The 21188-nt window shown below is 43.0% G+C and overlaps 3 protein-coding genes and 1 non-coding gene across 4 annotated transcripts; all 4 read left to right on the plus strand.

Moving 5' to 3' along the window:
* The first annotated feature begins 1118 nt into the window (after positions 1-1118).
* limd1b (LIM domains containing 1b) lies at positions 1119-5432 on the plus strand. Its single transcript, XM_054606566.1, has 7 exons — positions 1119-1152; positions 1349-1450; positions 1748-1815; positions 1951-2013; positions 4872-5002; positions 5188-5239; positions 5349-5432. Exons 1-7 carry the CDS (start codon positions 1119-1121, stop codon positions 5430-5432), a joined length of 534 nt encoding a protein of 177 aa, XP_054462541.1.
* A 336-nt stretch (positions 5433-5768) lies between these two features.
* nrm (nurim) lies at positions 5769-9720 on the plus strand. The gene is made up of 4 exons (XM_054606471.1): positions 5769-5930; positions 7399-7592; positions 7699-7875; positions 8595-9720. Exons 1-4 carry the CDS (start codon positions 5780-5782, stop codon positions 8895-8897), a joined length of 825 nt encoding a protein of 274 aa, XP_054462446.1. The 5' UTR covers positions 5769-5779; the 3' UTR covers positions 8898-9720.
* trnak-cuu (transfer RNA lysine (anticodon CUU)) lies at positions 6184-6256 on the plus strand. Its single transcript has one exon. It is a non-coding gene; the product is annotated as a tRNA-Lys (tRNA).
* A 2204-nt stretch (positions 9721-11924) lies between the features above and the next one.
* ppp1r18 (protein phosphatase 1, regulatory subunit 18) lies at positions 11925-20766 on the plus strand. The gene is made up of 3 exons (XM_054606567.1): positions 11925-14981; positions 18307-18526; positions 19730-20766. The coding sequence occupies exons 1-3, from the start codon at positions 11925-11927 to the stop codon at positions 19747-19749; spliced, it is 3297 nt and encodes a 1098-aa protein (XP_054462542.1). The 3' UTR covers positions 19750-20766.
* Positions 20767-21188: the final 422 nt, after the last annotated feature.

The following is a 21188-nucleotide window of genomic DNA, read 5'->3' on the forward strand; positions in this document are numbered from 1 at the left end:
TTTTGCACAATTTTGATTGAAAAACAGGCATGTTTGTTTTTAATATTTTGTATTTTGTATTTATTTTAAGTTAATTTAAGAATAAAATGTATGCTTTTTCAGATAGTTCCAGAAGACAGATATCTAATAATTATCTCACGACCTTGTGAACCTTTGGACCAACCCCAAACAGAGGTCGGAAACCTCTGCACTTAAACTGTATAAAGTAATTAAAATGAGCTCCACCTCGACCAGCTACAGCAGTACAAATCTGCCTTTATGTAAATGCATCAATAATAACAATTAAATAATGTAATATCAGATATCACACAGACATGAATAATTGTTTGGCAGAACGAGTACTTTTACTTTTGATACTTAGCTACATTTTTCTGAAAAAACATCTGTCCTATTAAATTTGCAATATTTTGAAAGCAGTACTTTTACAGTGCTGTATTGGTCATTTGACTGATTTGAAAACTTCTTCCCAGTGGTGGAAAGTAACCAAGTACACTTACCTAAGTTAAATTTTCAGGTTGCGTACTTATACTTACTTCGGTTTTCTGATACTTTTGTACTTCAACTCCACAACATTTCAGAGGGGAATATTGTACTTTTTCCACTTCACTACATTCATTTTTTCCACTTAAGATACTTTGCAGATTTAGATTGATAAATCAAAATATGATCAACTAATTGATTATGTCAATTTTATAGATGAACATAAAACTATATTGATCTGTGGGGAAAACTACCCAGCAGAATATAAAGTATTCAAAGTTAGTTCCACATACACCAGTAATTGATGCACACGTTAATGCATCAATAATTTGAATCCAATGATACAATATTAATAACTCTGAGACGGGCCATTCTGCATAAAGACTATGTTTCCCTATGATCTCACTTGTGCTAAAAGATAGCAGTTGGCCTCGTCTGTTGCCACGCACTCAGACAGCCACCGTGGAGGAGTCAGGGGGTCTGAGGAGAGGAGAGACCAAAAGCACCCGATGCAACACCCATAAACCCAGATAGCAGCTCCCCTTACAGCTGTCTGCACCGCACATAAAATTAGACCCCCAGACAGTCGTACTGTAGGATCCAGCAGGCAGAGACAACTGGAGAGAATCCAGTAAGAGATGGACCCAAGTTATACTTCCAGTCTTTACTTCGGTAAGGAAAGAATACACTGAGTAGTTTCCTTTCTAACAGTTTTTCAGCGGTCATCTTTTCCAGCACTTTGTGGGTTTAGACCATTATTATTCATTGTATGTTTGTTGTTAGTCTGCACAAAATGTTTTCAGTCAATGAAGAGGGGATCGGGGCTCACAGTAACCAGCTCTGTGTTTTGTCTTTGTTGTGTATTCAGGATGCTGCACAAGCTGCAGTAAAGCTGTGTACGGTGAAGGGAGAGCCTGTCGGGCGATGGGATGTTTATTCCACAACACTTGTTTCACCTGCAGCGTTTGCAGTAAGTCCTCCTGATGTGAGGGTGGATGTTCTCGGTCCATGATATGACAAAACTGACTGACTTTAAATCTCATGCATTTCTTTATAACATTAAATATTCACAACTCATAAAGCAAATATTACAATTATTGCATCTTTGCGTGTGGTTTATTGAGTATATCACTCAAAACATGTTTTAAGGCCAAAAAGACAATTTAAAGTTGAATTTTAATCTTTATCAAAACAAAATAGTGTGTTATCAAATGTCCCATTAAGGATTTATATTCAACTTCATCTTGTGTTTTGTCTTCATGTTTAGGTGAAAAGCTCAGTGGGAAGCCATTTTATACAATGTCAGGAAGAATCTACTGTGAGGATGATTTTTTGGTGAGAATAAAGTGTTTCAGCATGGCTGCATACAGAGTTAAATATTACACAAACATGTGATTTTTATCCAGTTTGCAGATTGACAGTAAATCAACCAGACATCTAATGAGTCAATTGTTTTGTTACTTCATGTAGTACTCAGGAGCTCATCCATCCCAAGAAGTGTGTAACAGCTGTGGGTATTTAATCATGGACATGGTGAGTATGTATTAATTGACTCTGTATGCATATTATCAGTACACATTATGCGAGTCATGCTGTCTCTTAAGTGGTGGAAGCATTATCTTTTACTTAAGTAAAAGTGTCAGGGAGGGGTAGTGTGGACCCAATAGCAGTGCGACTGGACACGGAATATAGTGCAGCAGATTTATTTGTGAGTGGGACAAACAGCAAACAAACAGGCAGGATAAGACTCAGTGGGAAACAGGCAGGGGATCAGGCAGACGGAAACCAGAGGAAGCGGAGGCTAAACGCGTGGTCGGGGACAGAAGGCTAAGGTGGCTAACCGAGGCAAAAGCAAGGTAGAAATCCGGTGGTTGGGGACAGAAGGCTGAGTCGTTGACCGGGGCACAGGCAAGGCAGGGAAGTCCAGACAGGCAGGGTCGGCAACGGGAAATCAGTCCAAAGGAAATTGCTGGAAGGTCTAGCATGAATACAACGAACGATCTGGCAGGTAGAACTCCTCCGAGGCCGCAGAGTCAGAATTCTCAAAGGCTGAGGCAAGGTGGACGGGCAGAACCCCTCTGGGGGGAACTGGAGACTGGGGGCTCTCGAAAGGTCTCTCGAGACTGGGGCTCTCGAGGCAAGGTCTCTCGAGACTGGGGCTCTCGAGGCAAGGTCTCTCGAGACTGGGGCTCTGGCGCCAAGGTCTCTCGAGACTGGGGCTCTGGCGCCAAGGTCTCTCGAGACTGGGGCTCTGGCGGGTCTCTCGAGATTGGGGCTCTGGCGCCAAGGCCTCTCGGACCTGGGGCTCTGCCGGCAAGGCGGGAACAGGAGCAGGGGGACGCTGCGACCCAGCGGAAGCAGGAGGACGCTGCAGCCCAGCCGGGACGGGACCCGGGGCCCATGGAAGGCTGCGGCCCAGCCGGGACTGGAGTCGGCCAGAGCGCTGACGCGACGGGCGGTGCAGGAGTCGGCCAGAGCGGCGACGGGTCAGGAGTCGGCAGGGACGCTGACGGGACAGGAGTCGGCCGTAACGCCGACAGGACGGCCAGGACAGGAGTCGGCCGGAACGCCGACGGGACAGGACCGGCAGGAACGCCGCGGGACAGGAGTCGGCAGGAACGCCGACGGGACAGGAGCCGGCAGGAACGCCGACGGGTCAGGAGCCGGCAGGAACGCCGACGGGACAGGAGTCGGCAGGAACGCCGACGGGACAGGAGTCGGCAGGAACGCCGACGGGTCAGGAGTCGGCCGGAACGCCGACGGGACAGGAGTCGGCAGGAACGCCGACGGGTCAGGAGTCGGCAGGAACGCCGACGGCGCCAGCTGGAAAGCCGGCGGGACAGGAGGTGCAGGCGGTGGCCAGAAAGCCGGCGAGACAGGTGCAGTCTGGAAAGCCGGCGAGACAGGCGCAGTCTGGAAAGCCAGCGAGACAGGCGCAGTCTGGAAAGCCAGCGAGACAGGCGCAGTCTGGAAAGCCGGCGAGACAGGCTGACCGAAGGTCTGCGAAATGGCTGTCATGAGCTGCTGAACCTGGTAAAACAAGGAAGTCCAGGCCAGGTTGCTGCTCGCCAGGGTGTGGCAAACGTCAGCGGTGTTGGTGACAACCTGGGTCTCGCGTCTCAGGAGCGCCTCCTCGATGAACCCGAACCGGGCCTGTGACGGGGTGTCGAACGCTGGGTCCATGTCGTGGCCAGATCGTAATGTCGGGGAGGGGTAGTGTGGACCCAATAGCAGTGCGACTGGACACGGAATATAGTGCAGCAGATTTATTTGTGAGTGGGACAAACAGCAAACAAACAGGCAGGATAAGACTCACAGTGGGAAACAGGCAGGGGATCAGGCAGACGGAAACCAGAGGAAGCGGAGGCTAAACGCGTGGTCGGGGACAGAAGGTTAAGGTGGCTAACCAAGGCAAAAGCAAGGTAGGAATCCGGTGGTTGGGGACAGAAGGCTGAGTCGTTGACCGGGGCACAGGCAAGGCAGGGAAGTCCAGACAGGCAGGGTCGGCAACAGGAAATCAGTCCAAAGGAAATTGCTGGAAGGTCTAGCATGAATACAACGAACGATCTGGCAGCGATTGTGTGACTGACTGGGGTTTAAATACTGCAGGGTGTAGGTGCAGCAGAGTGAGCAGGTGAGAGGGATTGTGCTGATGAGGTGGGTGTGGCAGACAGGTGCACTGCATGAGGCTGACTAGGTGAGTGAGGGAGAGTGTGGTGAGAGAGAGGGGGCTGGGCTGTGAGCTGGAAGTGGAACTGGGAGTGGCCGGAGTGAACTGAGAGAGAGTGACAGGCAGGTGAACAGAGTGAGCCAATTAGGTGAGTGAGACAGAGTGACAGGGAGTATGGAAGACAAACTGTTACAAAAAGTATAAATACCACAGTTTAGAAAATGCTCCCAAAAGTCCTGCATTTAAATGCTACTTAAGTAAAAGTACAGAAGTATTGTCATCAAAATATACTTAAGTACCTAAAGTAAAAGTAACCATTCTGCAGAATGGCATATTTCTGAATAATAATAATACTAATAAGCGATGCATTAATATGCACATTACTTTAGTGTTGCAGCTGGTAAAGGTAGCACTTTTTTGTGTTTATTGTGAATTCCAATACAATATGATCGGGTTCCAATTTAAAACATCAGAATTTATTTGTTGATTATATTTTGTTTTCATAAACTTGCAAAGTAACTAAAGGCATGAACTAAATGTAGTAGAGTATTATTTCCTCTGAGATAGTGGATTTGAAGTATAAATAAGCAGAAAATGGATATACTCAAGTAAAGCACAGGTACCTCAAAATTATACTTAAGTGCTTGAGTAAATGTACTTAGTTACTTTGCACCACTGGTTCTCAAATTGTGTAAAAAAAGAGATGGTTTTGCATCGTCAGGTTTTGCAGGCTCGTGGGAAGTCCTACCACACGTCCTGCTTTCGCTGTGTGGTCTGCAGACAAAGCCTGGAGGGTCAGCCCTTCACTGTGGATGCAGACAGCAGGGTTTACTGTGTCAGCGACTACCACAGGTGAGTTCCTCATACAGGCCCTGAACAAGTACTATAACAATGGGACAGGCCTTCTAATTCACACTCCAGACAAAAGAAGGAAACAAAACCCTGCCAGACAGGCTACTCATGAGAAAAGTAACACCCAGAGGGACTTCCCATCTGAATTTCTGTGACCATCTGCCGAAACTTCCCTGTGGTTTCAGGATCCGAGCCCCTCTGTGTGCTGCATGCAGAGTGCCAATACTGCCAACTGAGGTGAGCTGAATTGATTGTTCAATTAATAGCAAATAGCAGTAATTGTTACTTTAGTTTCTGAGGAATTATCATAACAATTACCTCTTCATTTTTGATTTTTTTTTTCCAGGGGTCTACGGAGTCTATCCGGGTGGTATCGTTTGACAGAAATTACCATGTAGAGTGCTACAGTGGTGAGGTTAACCTCATTTGAAGTATTTTGACATCTGTGTTTTTTTTTCTGTTGATCTTGTTTTGTAAATGTAAAACATTCAAAAGAAGATACATATTTAAGTTGATGAATCTGAAGCATTTTGAACAATTTTCTCTCTTCAATAAAGTCACTCCATATAGATCTAAAGTCTTGAGTATTTGTTCGTGCTCTCTGTTTCTTATTATTTTTGTGGTCTGTGTAAAATGAGCAACATTGACCGCATATAAACTTACTGTACTCACTTTTCCCCTACTGGTTCAGAGGCGACACCGTGTGTCAATATTCGGTATTACCACAAACTCCCGGAAGAATCTCCTGTCGGTAAATGAAGATAAACGCTGATTGAAATGGCGTCAGTCAGGCTACGCGGTTGGGCTCTCTGCACCGTGTCTTTAATAAACTCTGCGTTTGTTTTCATAACTGGTGCAGACTTTATTCGGTTTATATCATTTCGAGCCATTTACCACAACATCACCGGGGACACGACGCTCTGTCAAGGTAAGCTTCAGTACGTTACACTGCTGCTGCCGTCAGCCGAACAGGCGAAGTTAACACTAACTTTAGTGGAGGAGTAGATGGCTGTATAGCTGAAATAGCATGTCGGTGCTATTTTTAACGCTACTTAAAGTGAGTCACACTGTAATAATAGCAAAAGCAAAGCGGTGCTTCATATTGAATATCTTGAATGAAAGTTAGTCAGTCAGTTAAATGGAGAAATTGTAATTACACATTTGAACCGCATGGTGTCAGCGCCCGGCTAGCTCAGTCGGTAGAGCATGAGACTCTTAATCTCAGGGTCGTGGGTTCGAGCCCCACGTTGGGCGACATCTTTTCTTCTGGCCGAAATTGTTCTTCCACGCCCGTTCGTTCAGGAGTTGTATTTAATAGTTGATTTCGTTCGGACATTTTCAAAGTCAATGTGTATAATTTCAAAATAATGTAAAAAAAAGTCTGTTCAGCACTGTTTTGATAGTGGTTTAATGGTTTTTAATTATTTTTGAAAAGTTCGCTTATCAAAACCGAGGTTGAAAACGTTACACTAGTTAGTTAGTGTGCACAATTCTGCATTCTTGACAGAATGAGTTTGTGTACTTTTAATCCCATTTATAGGGGTTGTATGTCTGCTTCTCACACATATCTAACCCGAGTGGCTACTTAACAATGTGTTTATTTAGGTTATTGTTAGGTTGTGACAGGCTTAAGTTAGTTAATTAAGTGTGTAGCGGCAACTACCAGAACACCGGATCGAAATCCCAACCTCTTTCTTTTAGGCATGAGGTCGTTTTGCATGAACGGAATCGCTGAATTTTGATTTCGGTTAGACGACAAGCAGTAGAACTTTCGTTAGTGGGTTTGAGCCCGAGTGCTCGCAAACGGTATTCGTGTGTTCTCAATGCCTTCTTGGATAACAGTGTGCTATTAGACCATGACTGGGTAGTCACAGTGTTCAAAAAGACTGAACATTGAAATAAACTTCCGTCAATAAACCCTGGTGCCTGCCCCAAATCACACTTAATGTGTACTTTTTTAATGTATTGCAGAATAAAATCAAACCAAACCAAACCAAACCACTAGTGTAAATTAGTGTGTGTGTGTGTGTGTGTGTGTGTGTGTGTGTGTGTGTGTGTGTGTGTGTGTGTGTGTGTGTGTGTGTGTGTGTGTGTGTGTGTGTGTGCTTTATTTATTTAAATAGGTTTATATACTAAAATAACTAACCTGTTAAATCACATTTTTGGTAGTCTGAATAAGCTACAGATTTATTAGATTTTTTTTTATTTAAACACTGATATAAAGACAATTAATCAATGGTAGCTGATTTGTGAGGTTGTACACATAATGACAAATTATTGTAATTATTTTAATGCTCAATACAAACATAATTCATGACAATAATCCAGCTGTAAATGTAACCATTGATCTGAATTTGAAGTTACCATTCTCTTCACATCATTTGCCCACACTTAAGACTCTATACCGTGGTCGGTGGCCCTGCAGGACAGCTCTGTCCTCTGGTGTCTTTTCGTGGATCTGGGACTGCTGGCTCTCTTCATCATACAGCACAGTCTGCTGGCCTGGTCACCCGTCAAACAGACCCTCCAATCAGTGCTGGGGGCCCTGAACAGGACGGCTTACTGCTTCACCACGGCACTGGCACTTCAGGTACTGCAACACAGACAGAGTTAAAGATGAACATGTTTGGGTTTTTTATAATACATGTTGTTTGTCTCACCACTCTGCATCATCACCCTCTTTCCTCCTGTGTTAGATCATCATACATTACTGGCAGCCTGTGACCGGCGCCCCCTGTCTGTGGTCGGTGCGTCATGCACCCTGGAGTATCTGGTTCCCTCTGCTCTGCTTCAGTTTGCACTTCCTCTGCTGGGCAATCATCTGCAGCATCTTCATGATCTTTGATTACCCTGAACTGTTGGGCATCAAGCAGGTAGCTTATCAGTATTACATTTCAACAAATATTTCTTCCTTAATATGACAGTAAACAGTGAAAGAAAACCAAGCGAGCAGGGGAATGACATACAATAAAGGTGGTGGATTCAACACTGGACGTTGTGATTACAGTATACTATGCATCTTAACCTCTAGGCCACTAGATGCCCCATTACTTTAAATGTTAAACAACATTTGGAAACATTCAAAATTTTGCCTTTTATTATCTTCTTAGTTACTTCAGGGTACTCTAGCTGATTGGCAGTATAATCAACGGTTCTTTTGTCCCCTCAAATCAAATTTGATCAGTGGTGTGATACACCAATTTTTTTTGGAACGTGCTTCTCAAAATCTAAATTTTTCTTTCATCGAGTTACTACTTTTATCAACATGTATTAAGTATCATACTAGATCTTCTTACCTAAAGTACTATATGATTGTGTTTCCTACAGATTGATTTGCCATAACTGAGGTGCATACAGTTATGGAAGATGTACTGTTACATGTCATTCTTAATTTTTACACAAGGAAATGTTCAATGTGAAAGGAATCAAAATATTTTGGGGGGGAAATTAAATTAGACAGTATGACAGTACAGTGTAGCAGGGGGTGTGTTATCTGTGACAGTGGTTATGAAAAACCTTGTTATGTGTACTGCCTGCTTAACCTAATTTATCTCTCTCACCCTCCATCTCACCCTCCCCTCCTCTCTCTCAGGTGTACTATGATTGTCTCGGTTTAGGGGACCCCATGTCTCACAAGTCACCTCGCGCCCAGCGCCTCCTGTCTCACCTCCGCCACCCGGTGTGCATTGAGCTGGGCGTCGTGCTGTGGCTCCTGCCGGCCTTGTCCCTGGACAGGCTCCTGCTGGCGGGGACTCTGTCGACCTACCTGGCTCTGGCACACTCTCTGGACAAACAGGATTTAGCCTACCTCTGCGTCCATGTTAACCACAAGCTGCAGCTCTTTGCCGAGCCGCACAAGGGCAGTGCCGACACCAGCGACCAGAAGGAGAAGTGAGGTGGAGGTCTTCTTACTGCTGTTGTGTAAAGCTTCAAGCTAACTGCTGTCTTAATATTAACCAGAAATGTTACAAAACTGACTTCTCAATGAGTGAGGTCATCTGCTGTGCTAAATAAGATGCCCTGGCCATTTCTGGTAAAGGCAAATTAAAAAAACTCAACTTGACACTGTATTTTTTAAAGATATCTTTCACTGTGGTTTCAGAAAGGGAGAGTTGTATTACAAATGGAGAATTTAGTCCAGCGTTTGAAAGCACAATTTTTATTTTATATTTTTGAGGATAGCTTTTTATTCTTTATATAAAGATTCTTTAATTTAATCTAGAAGGTTTTATTGTTAAAAAAAAATGAAACAAAACCTATCAAATATTCTTTATTTTGTTTATCATAAAGTATATTTTTTTAGGCCGTTACATAACATGTGCCAACTGGAGGTACGCTGTATTTCTATGCACACTGATTTTTTGATTAATTGTCCTTGAAAAAGAATGTCACACTGAGATTTCAAACTGTCGAAAAGCACAAAAATGCAGCTTTGATTTTTTTAACAATATGTAGCTATCATGAAAAACAATGGCATTTCTGAGATTATGAATGTATTTCCTCAGTTGCTTTATTTTGTGTTGGAGACAGTAATGTCACCAACAAAGTGAATAAAGTTGCCTTTTCTAAAGATGTCATTAATTCTCGAACTTTAAAAGTACTGTATTCTTTGATTCAACATGTATTGTATTCTTGTATTGGATGTCTGCATTGTGGCCTCACTGTAATGACAATAATAACTTTTGGTGTTTTCATGTTGAATAAATGTAATAAGCTGCATCCAGTAGGTGTGTCAAATGTTTACTTCTTATGTCCTATTATCAGGGATGTTGTTTATTTTAAAGGCCAAATCACTACAGATTTAGAAGCTTATTTTGCAGTCTTTTAAATAACTCTTCAAGGCAACTTGGGCTTTTCCCCCCCTTTCATTTTCAGGTTAATTTGTGGATTAGGTTATGTTTTATATCCACTTGTCTTGTGGAAATAATGTCCCTGTTTCCCTGTTGGAACAAGCATTATAGAAAGGAGAGTTGAATGTTACATCCTGACATGAAAAAAAAAAGCATATCAAGAATGAAAATTGTGAAGTAGTTTAAAAAAACAAAAACATGCCATGATGAAGTGAGTTCGATCAAACCTGAGGTAAACTCGTGCAGCTCTGTGCTCTGCCCTGCTGACACCACAGCCTGTTTTACACACACACACACACACACACACACACACACACACACACACACACACACACACACACCCACACCGCCTCCATCTCCATCTTTTTCCAATTAGTCCTGTGGGACGGAGGGATGAGAAGAGGGTGGGGGTGGGGGTTGATGCCCGGCCGTCTATGTTCTTTAAACGCCTCTTCTTAGGCCCGACAATATGGTGTGTGCCACTAAACTCTCCTGACGGAATTTAATGTAATTATCGGATTACAGTGCAGCCGCTCCGAGGCTGGAAATATTTACTACTATACCGACGACGGAGGTGTTTTTATGCTCTGGGGCAGAGTCAGGTCGTCGGGTGATTTGTCATTTATTTAAAAAATATTTTTTGACAGCATAGATTAATCTGTTAGTTATTGGGGAAGAAGATTTTTCCGTCGAGGACTGGGCCGAATTACACACAGTCAAGATGCACAAATGGAGATGAGAACTTTAAGGTCGAAGCGGATATACTAATATATTGGGTCTTTTTTGGTGAGTTTGATTTAACACATTCATCATAAATATTAGACTAAAGCAGGGAGTGATTTTTTTGTTAAATTTGCACTATGCGCTGCAAGTGAATTTGATGAAGTTTATGGTACTATTTTGAAGAAAGTTAGAATCAGTTGAACGGGTAGGGCTGGAAATGTTGATCCATATTGTGATTCTGCATTGATTTGCATCTTTCTATATTATATTATTCATTGTAAACACATGTCAACTTATAATAACACTTGTGTAGTTTGGAGATGTAGTGTATACTGTCCTAAAAGGTAAATATTTGGGTAATTTTCACAGCTATTTCACATGGTTGTGGAGAGAAATTATATCAAATAATTGTTTCCTTATTTGCAGACAATTCCCAGAGGCTCAAAAGAAGAACAGCAACCACCTTGTTCGAAACCTTTTCTGTTATGTCTGTCTCCTCTCTGCCGGAATGGAAGCAACTCCTGCTGGAGAAAAAGAGGAGGGAGGAGGAGGAGCGAGAGAAGAGAGAGAAAGAGGAGGAGAAGAAGTTTGCCAGCATGCCCGCCTGGAAGCGAGGGATCATCCAGCGGAGGAAGGCGAAGCAGGACAGTATAGGTGACAGGGAAAAGGAAAGAGACATCTGTCTGCTGCAGGTGGATGTCAGATCTGCCTCTGATGGTCTGAGTGACACCGACAGCCTTGTGACGGCCAATTTGGAAAGCGAATTGTCACTTAGTCCAGATCCAGGGCTATGGCTGGATGGAGACGTCAAACCAGCGAGTCAGGTGTCTGTAGAAACTATAGTTCCAGTTCATGAAAACCCATTTATTCGCACGCAGAGTGCATGGAGGAGGGTCAGGGATGCAGAAGGAGGAAACGAGCCAGAAGATAAGGAGAGGGAAAAAGACAAATCGAGCCCTTGGAGTCAAGACGGCGAGTCGGGAAGAGGAAGAGATATCGAGCTGAAAATAGAGCGATTCAGAGATGTGAGCGAGGGACGGGAAAAAGAGAGGAGCAGGGACAGGAGTCAAGGAAGAGAAAGAGAGAATAACAACCAATGGAGAGAGTCAGTTAAAGATGCAGGCAGGGAGCGTGAATTCCTCAAAGTAAGAAAAGACGAGGAGGAAAAAGAAACAGACCCGCCATCTAATTCGTTTTCTCCCCTCATGCCTTGTCTTCGGACCATCCGAGCCGACAACATCATCATCATTGAGCAGGATAGGAAATGCAGCGATGAGAGAAAGGCTAGATGGAGGGAGGCAGAGAGGGAGAGGCCCGAGGAGGAGCAGCAGCTGAAGAGAGGGATGAAGATGGACCTGAGGGAGATCCTGGCCGGAGGAGGTAGCATCACCGAGATCCGAGCCTCTGAAGTTCTGATCATAAAGCCCTCTGCAAGCCCCGAAGAGAGGAGTCCAGAAGTAGGAAGAGGAAGGAGAGGTTCGGGTAGAGAGGATGGAGAGATAAATTGCAGCATGGTTGTAAGGAGGGAGAGTTTTGGCAGGGAGCTCAGAACAGACAAGTCCTGGCTGAGAGAAAAAGAGAAAGAGAGACCATGGGGCCAGGCGACGGTTATTAAAGATGACAGGAAGGACAGCTTGGATGATAACGTATTTGTTGAAAAAGGAGGGAGGGTCAGCCAGCTGCTGAGTAAATTTGGACAACACCCAAAGCCTCCATCTCGATCCAAAAGCTCTGATAATATGCTCCAGCCTTGGCGCAGAAAACTCTCAGGAGATGAAGAAGACCAACAATCTGAGGGAGACGGGAGGAACATGCTGCTGAAAGCTGTGCCGAAACGCTCATTTAGCTTCTCTGATCGTGTCCTCTGCGCTAAGGAGAATGGCTTAGAAGATGATCGGTATTATGCGAGGAAAACTCGTGACAGGATACATTCAAACAAGTGCGTAGCACCGTGGGTAGACGATGCAGGCGTAGGGAATGAAACCACAGAAAAGATCAAACTGGGGTGCACACGGCTTTTAGATAAAGACCCGTTTGGAAAGCAAAAAGACGGACAATTAAAAAATGAGGATGAAAAGGGGGGCCAGAGGAGAAACGAAGCAGAAATGTGTCCCTCAATCCAACACAGGAGCCAAGTTAAGAAAGTGGAGCCTGTTGATACGAGGGCTTTGGAAAGGCCCAGCGATGCAGATGGAGACGAGGGGTTCACAGTGGCATCGGTCAAAAACACAGAGGGAATCTCTTTTGCTAGAAGAGTTGCGATCCGGCAGGATGGGAAAGCAAGAGCTGAAAGAGAGGCGAAGCGCCCGTTAGGTGAGAAAAGTCTAGAAAAGGAGATGAGTATGGAAAAACAATCAGAGGCAGGGGGACAGATTGAGGAGCAAGTTTGTGATAAAAAGGTGTCTGATTGTCGGAGAGAAGAGGGATTCGAAAGATCCATCCCATCTGAGAGTTTGCAGAAGAGTCACGTCGAGTCAGCCTTTACAGAGTGCTCCAGTTTGCTCTGTGCTGTCACCGATAGGACTAGAGACCTTCACAGAGGGCCAGAGTGGAGTGGTACAGGGCAACAAGGAAATTACCTAGCACACTCTGTTTTGTCCCAACACACAGAGGAGCTTATAAGTAAAATCGAAAAAATAGGTGACACAACTATTTATGGCAACGAGAAAGGAGAAAGGGCTTTCAAGGCTGCGTATGAAATGACCAAAGGATCAGATCAGGAAATTGGTTCAGAGATGCTCCTTAATGATGCAACCCCCAGATCTCCAAAAAGGATTGCACCCATAGGGATCCCTCCGGTTCCCCTGGAGATTCAAATCCCCAGAAGTGTGTTTTACGTTGCCGAAGAAATGGTAGAGAGAAAAAAATCCGTGGGTCAAAGTGACGACGGGCAAGACTGTGAAGGAGGTAAAGGGGTTGAGAGGAGGGATAGTTGGAGGGTTGGGAAACCCCTGAGCCGCATCGAGTCCCTGCGAGAGAAAATAAGGCAAAAAGAGCTGGAGAAACGGAGACAAAGAGAGGCACAGGGTGGAGGAGGGAGTGAAGATGCAGAGATAGACGACACTTACACAGCCAGGGACAGGCATGACGAAAAGGGAACTGAAATAGAGTGGGAAGCTGCAGCACAGATGCGGAAGAAGCTGGTCGAAGCAGAGAGGGGACAGGAAGACTCGGCAGCGCAGACAACCACGACTGTATTTGACGTCACACAGGAAGTCAGCGTGTTGAAAACCTGCCTCCAACTTCCTGTTTCTGTCCCAAACTCACAAGCCACCAGAGGAGAGGAAGTAACAAGCGGGTACACTACTGCTGCCTCCGAAGTTATCTGTGAAAGCTTCCAGATATCTGGGGATGAAAACGACCCTGTGAAACATGTGGAGGAAGAGCTGAGGCGCCACAGAAGCCAACACGAGAGCAGAGGAGCAGAAAGGGAGGAGGAGGAGGAAAAGGAGCTCTCAGAGGAAGAGGTAGAGGAATCCGCATCGCATCTTAACCTTGTGCAATCTCTCTCCCCTTTACCGCCTCTTCCCACCTCCCTCGCAGCCATGAGCCGGATCTACAACTTGGAGACAGTTAGCTCGAGGTCGGGCTTGTGCCTGAGGGAGAGGACCGTAGACCTCCCATCCGTTCACCTTGTTAAAGTGAAGCCCCTCAGATCAAACGGACAGCAGGGGGACGGCAAAACATTTTCAGGTGAGAACATTTGCGGGGTTCAGACAATACAACGACAGATAGAGCAGTTTCAGCTGAAAGAGCAGGAAACACTGAAGTCTTGTACGTCACCAAACACCCTTCTTAAGGACTGGGAGACAAAGGGGCATCAAAGCCCCAGAGGATTGTTAAAGCCTCAGGTAAAGGACGATGAAAAGCCCCCGGAGAAAGATCAAGAAACGTCAGAATCGAATCCCAATGTATCACCTCGGCCTGTCCTATCTCCAACATCTCAGCTCAAACAATCGAACCAAACTATTACAGTCAACCCCTCACTTCTCAGAAGCCAATCCCCGGACAATACTCTGAAACCCTCGGATTGTGCCCCGACCCCGGCCTCATCCCCATGCTCCCCTTCTCCTTCCCAGTCTCCGAGCATCTCTCCATCTCCAACCCGATCGCCCACGCTCTTCTCCATCAGGAGTGCCTCTGGAGGCCAAGTGAAGAGAGGTGCCACCATCACAATCACCCCAAAAAAGCCTGCCGGAGGAGGGGTGACAGGAACCACAACTGGGTCCAGGGCAGTAGGGTCGAAACCCTCAAAGACTTCATCGCAGCAGGCCCAGATGACCTCCGCTGTGGCCGAGCCAGCGAAAAAGAAGAAGTACCCCACAGTGGAAGAGATTGAGGTGATTGGTGGATATCAGAATCTAGACAAGTCTTGTCTCGTCAAGAATAGGGGGACCCCAAAAAGGGTGAGTTGAAACTGTTTTGTTTTTTGTTTGCCTTTCAATCAGATAAATGTAAGTAAACTCAAATATTTATGGTCATCTAACCATACGAGCAAGTGCACCAAAAAGCAGACAATAAAAAATGTTTAACATCCCATGTTGCAAAAAACTGCAAATTGGATGACTTCTGATTTCAAAAGGGATGGTCACTTTCTTGAATTTATCAGAGGTGGTTCAGAGGGCAACACCTCGTTGTCAAGCAGAATCTCCTCTCTCTTGGAGAACATCCCCTTTGATTGAGAAGTACGATCACTGACACCCACTAATCCGGTTAAAGCCTTATCAAGCACGACATCTTGATTCTTCGCCATAAAATCCTGGAGTGATCTGCTTTGCCATTTGCTTATAAGGTCTGGTTCTTTGCAGACTTTTGACTTCTACCACATGATAATGATCTCCCCATCATATTATTAGCTAAACGTGTGGACAGCAGAAAAAATTACATGTTTTTGGACGTCTATGGTTTATTATTTACACACAAAAAGACAGTGAAAAAAAAAACGGAAGGCAATTATAAGTCCAAAGTAATAGAAAAGGGTTTGATATAGCACCTCTTAGTTTGTTTTAGCATCTGCAGAAATGTTGCAGGCTTCAGTTGAGACAAAACAGTTGAGTAGGAAACCACAACAAAAAGAAGCCTCCTTCCTCCTTTCTTTTTTTCATTTTGTCTGCCTAAACAACATCACTTGATTTTTTTCTGTGGATGCATGCAAAGAACCGAACTTGTATTAACAGTAAGTCAGTCTGAGCAGCCTCGACTCAAACTACAAACAAATTTCCCTGGACTTAAATGTCATATTAGGACTTTCTGTTTGCTCTTTTTTTGGGGGGGGGATTCCAGTCCTTGTATAAAGGAGAGCGTGAGGAGGGAGAGAAGCTCTTATGTAATAAAGGGAGCTGAGCAGGCATAATCTTTGTCCGTCCTTTCTTACCACCTTGTGGTAATTATATAGATTTTTTTTCCCATGTAAGTGTTAAACTGCTGGTAATTTCCCCTCAGTCTGCATGTGTTGCAGACTGCTTCCTTGTTCCCTCACACCAATTCTGCCGTTTTTGTTGAGTCAGCCATCCCTTCCTCTCAGACAAAACTCTCTTTGTATCTTTTTGGCTGTTTCCTAGCAATGATTTGGTTTGTTAGACTGGAGTCTTGGCAAACTGTTGACCATGCTGACCCTCCGTTGCATGGCTGAGTGATACTGTCAGCAGGCCGCTAACTCTTAGTTTGATGTGGGTGAAATGGAAAAAGAAAGAAGTGTCACAGAAAGATGTGAAAATAACTTAATGGTGGTCTAAAATAAAATAACAGTTTGACAGTCATACTGAGAGTATAAGAGCCAGGCTTCTTGTTTTGTCTAACAGAACCTCACAGCCACACTGCATGTTTTTGCTCACTTCCTCTTTCAATGTTCTTCACTTCCTCTAAACGAGGGATGCATATCGACAGAAGGAAGTGACGCACTGTACACTTTAAATCTCTAAATGCGACTCAGACATTGAACCATCAGTTTCAAAAGACTTGACTAATCAACACAGGAGTGAAAGAGAAACTAGGGTTTTGTGCTCCTCTCTGCATATTAATTTCTCCAGCTCTCGATGTGCCAGTTACTGTGACCTCTAATGAAATAAACAATCATGTATTTATAAGCACAGTCCGCTTTAGCTGCAGCGATTGACCACTTTGTGATTCTCTGACCACCTGTCGCTTTCTCGTTCATGACCTTCAGACTGTTTGACGTCAGGCCTCCTTCCCTCCCCCATCTGAACCCACGCCATTATGTCACAGAGGGGGGTAACCTGTGAGCTGCTCGTCTTCCTCCTCCTTTATTTAACCCATATGTATGCCTTTTAACTTGGACTTCCTTTCCATCAAATTCACCCTGCTTTGGCTTGCATCAGACTCTTGAAAGATAAAGGTTTTTCTTGTTTGAAATATAAGAATGGGTCTGATATTTTCTTATTCTTATTAAAATATCGTTCTGAGCCGATTAGAAACTTTAACTTACAGCGTGACTAAACAAGCACTATTGAGCCTGTGAAAAACTGGGGTCAAATATTAACATAGATATTAACTTCCTGCCAATGAAAACTTCCCTCTTATTCTTCTGCACTACCAGTTTGTGTCTCTCGATTGGTGCCTCTGCTGTCCTGCTGTGTAAGTTAGGTTAATCGGGTTCATGGGGGGAGGATTAGCCTCCTGTGTCTTAGCATGATTCGCCCAGCCTCTCTAATGCAGTGCTATTATCTGCACTCCTCTGCAGACAGCCGCTGTCAGGGTGAAGCAGCCGTAACTCGTAGAGTCTGTGCAGTGTGGTGTCTGGTTGTTTCAGGGTCCATTCAGATCATGACTGCACCTCTGTGTGTGTTTGCTATGGGGCACATCTCGGCTGTTCCTATAAGACACACTCTGAATGTGGATATGCTATTTCCTGTTGGGTCTGTTTACACCACGCTGACATGAGAGTAAATTAACTCCATGCAAATATCCGTCAGTCCAGGCAAAGACAACGGAGCGTCATTCTCCTTTCCAACACTTGTTGTAAGCAAACTCAGTTTCTGTCCCTGAATAACAAATAAGTTGAAGTGTTCAGACAATAAATACTCTACAGAGGGAGTATTTCTACTGTGCTAAGCCTCATGCTGTCAGTTAACATTAAACTGACAGAGTACAAACATCGCATGGAGACTCTTCAGTGCCTCAAAGCTGTGTTTACATTTGACCGCACAGGTCAGAGGGAAAGTCAGTTGCTAGAGCTAGTATACTGCTATAAGCGCTTATCAGAGGCAAAAGGGGACATTTTGATGCTGATATCTGCATGCAATACTTTGTTTTGATTTCTAAGATAGTTCATTGTATAAAAGATGTATGTTTGAAACAGCTTACTAACTTGGTCGCCATATTTTCCCTACATTTTTCAAAGTCACTGATAAATCAAAGGCTTGCTTGATCTCAAGTTGCCACAAGCTGTTTCAACATTCTTTGTGCCATTTTTCCTTCAATCAATAGAAACACTTCAAGCTGCCTCTATTCACTACAGAATATTAAAGAAAACATGCAATGATGAAAAACTTTATTTCCAAATGGGACATGTAAAAGTATCAATAGAAGCATTAATACCTCTTGTGAGTGGATGGCAGATGTTTTCATTGTACAGTATCCTCTGCTGAACAAGCACTTTCATAAAGCAACCAAGTTTGCTTCACACAAGGCAACAAATAAAAGACCTGCAATGATTTAAACAAATGAAAAAACATTGAAGTAAAACAATTCTCTCTTTACTCATGTTTACAGGGGAAGGTGTGTTTCGACGAGGACAAGCTGGAGCAGGTGTGTGAGTACCCATCAGAGACCTCGATGCTGGCATGTACACCCTCCCCTCATGACCTGTGGAGGACCGAGAAGCTGCAGGGAGAGGAGGTGCAGGAGGAGGAGGCTGAAGTGGAGGGAGGGGCCATTTTCTCCAAAAGTACAAGGAACGTGGGGATTGGGACAGGAGGTGGTCTAAGAGTGGGTCAGTGTCACCCCCTTCTCAAGAAACACAACGTGTAATGAGTGAGATTATGATTTCTGATTGTTTTTGCCATTTATGACGGCTAAAATTGCTTTTCTTTTCTGTTTATTTTCACTGTTAAACTTTCCTTAAATAATATGTTGGCAAAATTGTACTGTATAACTTTCCTATTGTCAACAAATCCCAAGAAAACACCAAAATCAACAATGAATTATTGTATTTCTTGTTTAGCCTATTTAACTTCACCATAGCGCTCTTTATTAACACATAAATGAGCCACACTGTTGTACTGGGGACATGTCCGTTAATTTTGAGGAACGTTTTATCTAATATTATAAATACTCACTTCCAAAACAAATGTGTATTCATCCGCAGCTAAAAATAGTCCCTAGAAAATGCACTTAATTTACTTCGGATTGAGTAAGGTTAGCTAAAAAAAATAGTGCCAAGCTGATAAAGTGAATTACGGAGCTTTTTTTAATAATAAACAATATATTTGTGACCATTTTTTAAAGATTTAATTGACAGACTTAAAGTGCTAGCCAGTCATAGTAGCTCCCCTGAAGAGCGGGGAAACCCCTTGCTGAACCAGTGAGCTTGCTAGCTGTTACTAACTGACATTGCTACTTAACAGTTAGCAAGCTAAATGTCACTTAGCATTTTTAGCTTGGATGCTAACGTAACAATAAAAACACAGTTTATTCAATAGAGGTGTTTAAACAATTGACTACTGTCTCAAAGCTGTTTGCAAACCATTACTTTAACCAGGAGGTTAAATAAAGGTTGATGGTGCAACACAAATAATAAGCTAAAAAAGCTTCCTACATTTTAGACAATGAGGCTCTCTGTTTCCATAAAAGCCCATTCTAAGCTTGGTTTTTGTCTTTTCATGGAAAAATCTGGAATTACGCCAGGCTTCGGTAAAACAAACTCACCATTTTTCTGAGTTTTTCCAAATGGTAGCAGGTAGAAATAAATTCTAAAAATCTCAAAATTGGTTTTAAATGCAGCAATGGTAAATGTAAGTTTGATAAAAATGGATGCTTTTAGAGAGCGAATGGAACGGTTTGGTTGAATGCTTGGTCCTCAAAAAGCCATAAATGTCCATGTGGGTAAATGGGAAGAAGTCATCTTCAAATATCAAGTTGAATAGAAATCCTAGAGTCACATTATTTACCTTCCATCTCCGTCTCTGTCTTCCAGATGAGTCTTGCCCTCGGTAGAAGCCAGTCACCTCTGCCAATATTGCCCATTTGACGAGATCACCAACACTTTATTGTCAAATATTACATGATTTTTACAGTTTTGCATAATCTTAATTATTGAAGTGAGTGTTTGTAATCCTTGTGGTGTTTTGTTTTTATCTAGTATCAGAATTAATGTGTGTTGGGGAAGAAATAAACATGACAGTTTGATTTTGTGCAGTTGAACATAATTGTGATTACTGTGGAAAATATTTTACCTGGTTTTATTTTCAGGGAAATTGAGGGGCAATTGTGAATGTATATGTATGGTACACATGATGAAAGACCCTCAGGTGTGCTCTGTCGGGCACTGAAAGATCACTTGTCTATGCAATATAAAGATAAGATTTTATTTTTTAGTTAATATATTTGATAGTTTATTTTATGTTAATTACCTTCTATATTGAAAACTGCCTCAGCACAGAAGAGTGATGTTCATATCATCTGTTTTCATGTGCCTGCTGGATTTGCCCATACAGATGATATGATGATCAGTTAATAGAGATATTTGATTTTTCTTGTCCGAAGGCTTTTTTGGAAAAACCTCCTCTCAGTGGGTGTTGACTGTTGCAAAAAAGGGGTGGTGCAATGTGTGCAGGACAACTTTTAGAGGTCTTTGTCTTTTGTGGGGTTTAAATTATCATTACTGTTCATAATGACAAATCGTAACAGTTCAGGTAATGTGTATGGACATAGATAAAGGCGTTTTTTTTTGTCATGTGGAAGTGGAGAGAGCTGTTAGTGAAAGTCCCTGAGAGGAAGTTGTGTTGAGTAAAAAACATAAGCAGGTGATAGATTAACTTCATCATATTACAGCTGCTATCTGACTTTTGGCTGTACTACGTATATAATACAATATATACACAGTGTTGCTTGTTTGTAAATTAATATTTTAATTGGTGAAAGAAAATGCAAATTCTGTGCAAATTGTTTTTTCTATGTTGTTTAAAGAAGCTGGCTTCAATAGAATACATCTAATAAATATCATTGACAACAGTTTTGTCTCCTCTTTTATTTGGTAATGTTACGATGTACAGAAGGTTAAGTGTTCCTCAGCTTTTTGTCCCTTAGATAAATGACTTTAGTGAAAATGTTCTAAATGTATGAAATATAATAAAATGAGAAGTTAATTCTTGATCTTGGAAACAACCTTTAAAAACCAATCTTACCATAGTGTTCTCAGGGGCTCTCCTTTAGCTTTAAATTGTATCACATGATCTTCCTCAACAGATGGAGTTTCCCAATTCCCCTTGAAAATTAATATGTTTTTGAATGTTTGAGGAAAAAAAATGTTTTTATGAAATGAATAGCTAAATTAAAACAGATCTTAGAAGATACTTATTCCTTTTGTAAGCTTTTGTCTTAAGCAAGCGGCATATCAAATCAGTAAAGACAATGTGTTTATAACAAACTACATT

Source organism: Anoplopoma fimbria, chromosome 10 (assembly GCF_027596085.1).
Source record: "Anoplopoma fimbria isolate UVic2021 breed Golden Eagle Sablefish chromosome 10, Afim_UVic_2022, whole genome shotgun sequence".
Lineage (NCBI taxonomy): Eukaryota > Metazoa > Chordata > Actinopteri > Perciformes > Anoplopomatidae > Anoplopoma > Anoplopoma fimbria.

Coding starts and splice junctions, on each gene's coding strand:
- limd1b (XM_054606566.1), top strand. CDS start 1,119: ATGGACCCAAGTTATACTTCCAGTCTTTACTTCG. Junction 1,451..1,747: donor TTTCACCTGCAGCGTTTGCA/GTAAGTCCTCCT, acceptor CTTCATGTTTAG/GTGAAAAGCTCAGTGGGAAG. Junction 5,240..5,348: donor TGCCAATACTGCCAACTGAG/GTGAGCTGAATT, acceptor TTTTTTTTCCAG/GGGTCTACGGAGTCTATCCG.
- nrm (XM_054606471.1), top strand. CDS start 5,780: ATGGCGTCAGTCAGGCTACGCGGTTGGGCTCTCTGCACCGTGTCTTTA. Junction 7,593..7,698: donor CCACGGCACTGGCACTTCAG/GTACTGCAACAC, acceptor CTCCTGTGTTAG/ATCATCATACATTACTGGCA. Junction 7,876..8,594: donor AACTGTTGGGCATCAAGCAG/GTAGCTTATCAG, acceptor CCTCTCTCTCAG/GTGTACTATGATTGTCTCGG.
- ppp1r18 (XM_054606567.1), top strand. CDS start 11,925: ATGGACCTGAGGGAGATCCTGGCCGGAGGAGGTAGCATCACCGAGATC. Junction 14,982..18,306: donor ATAGGGGGACCCCAAAAAGG/GTGAGTTGAAAC, acceptor TCATGTTTACAG/GGGAAGGTGTGTTTCGACGA. Junction 18,527..19,729: donor AGGAGGTGGTCTAAGAGTGG/GTCAGTGTCACC, acceptor TCTGTCTTCCAG/ATGAGTCTTGCCCTCGGTAG.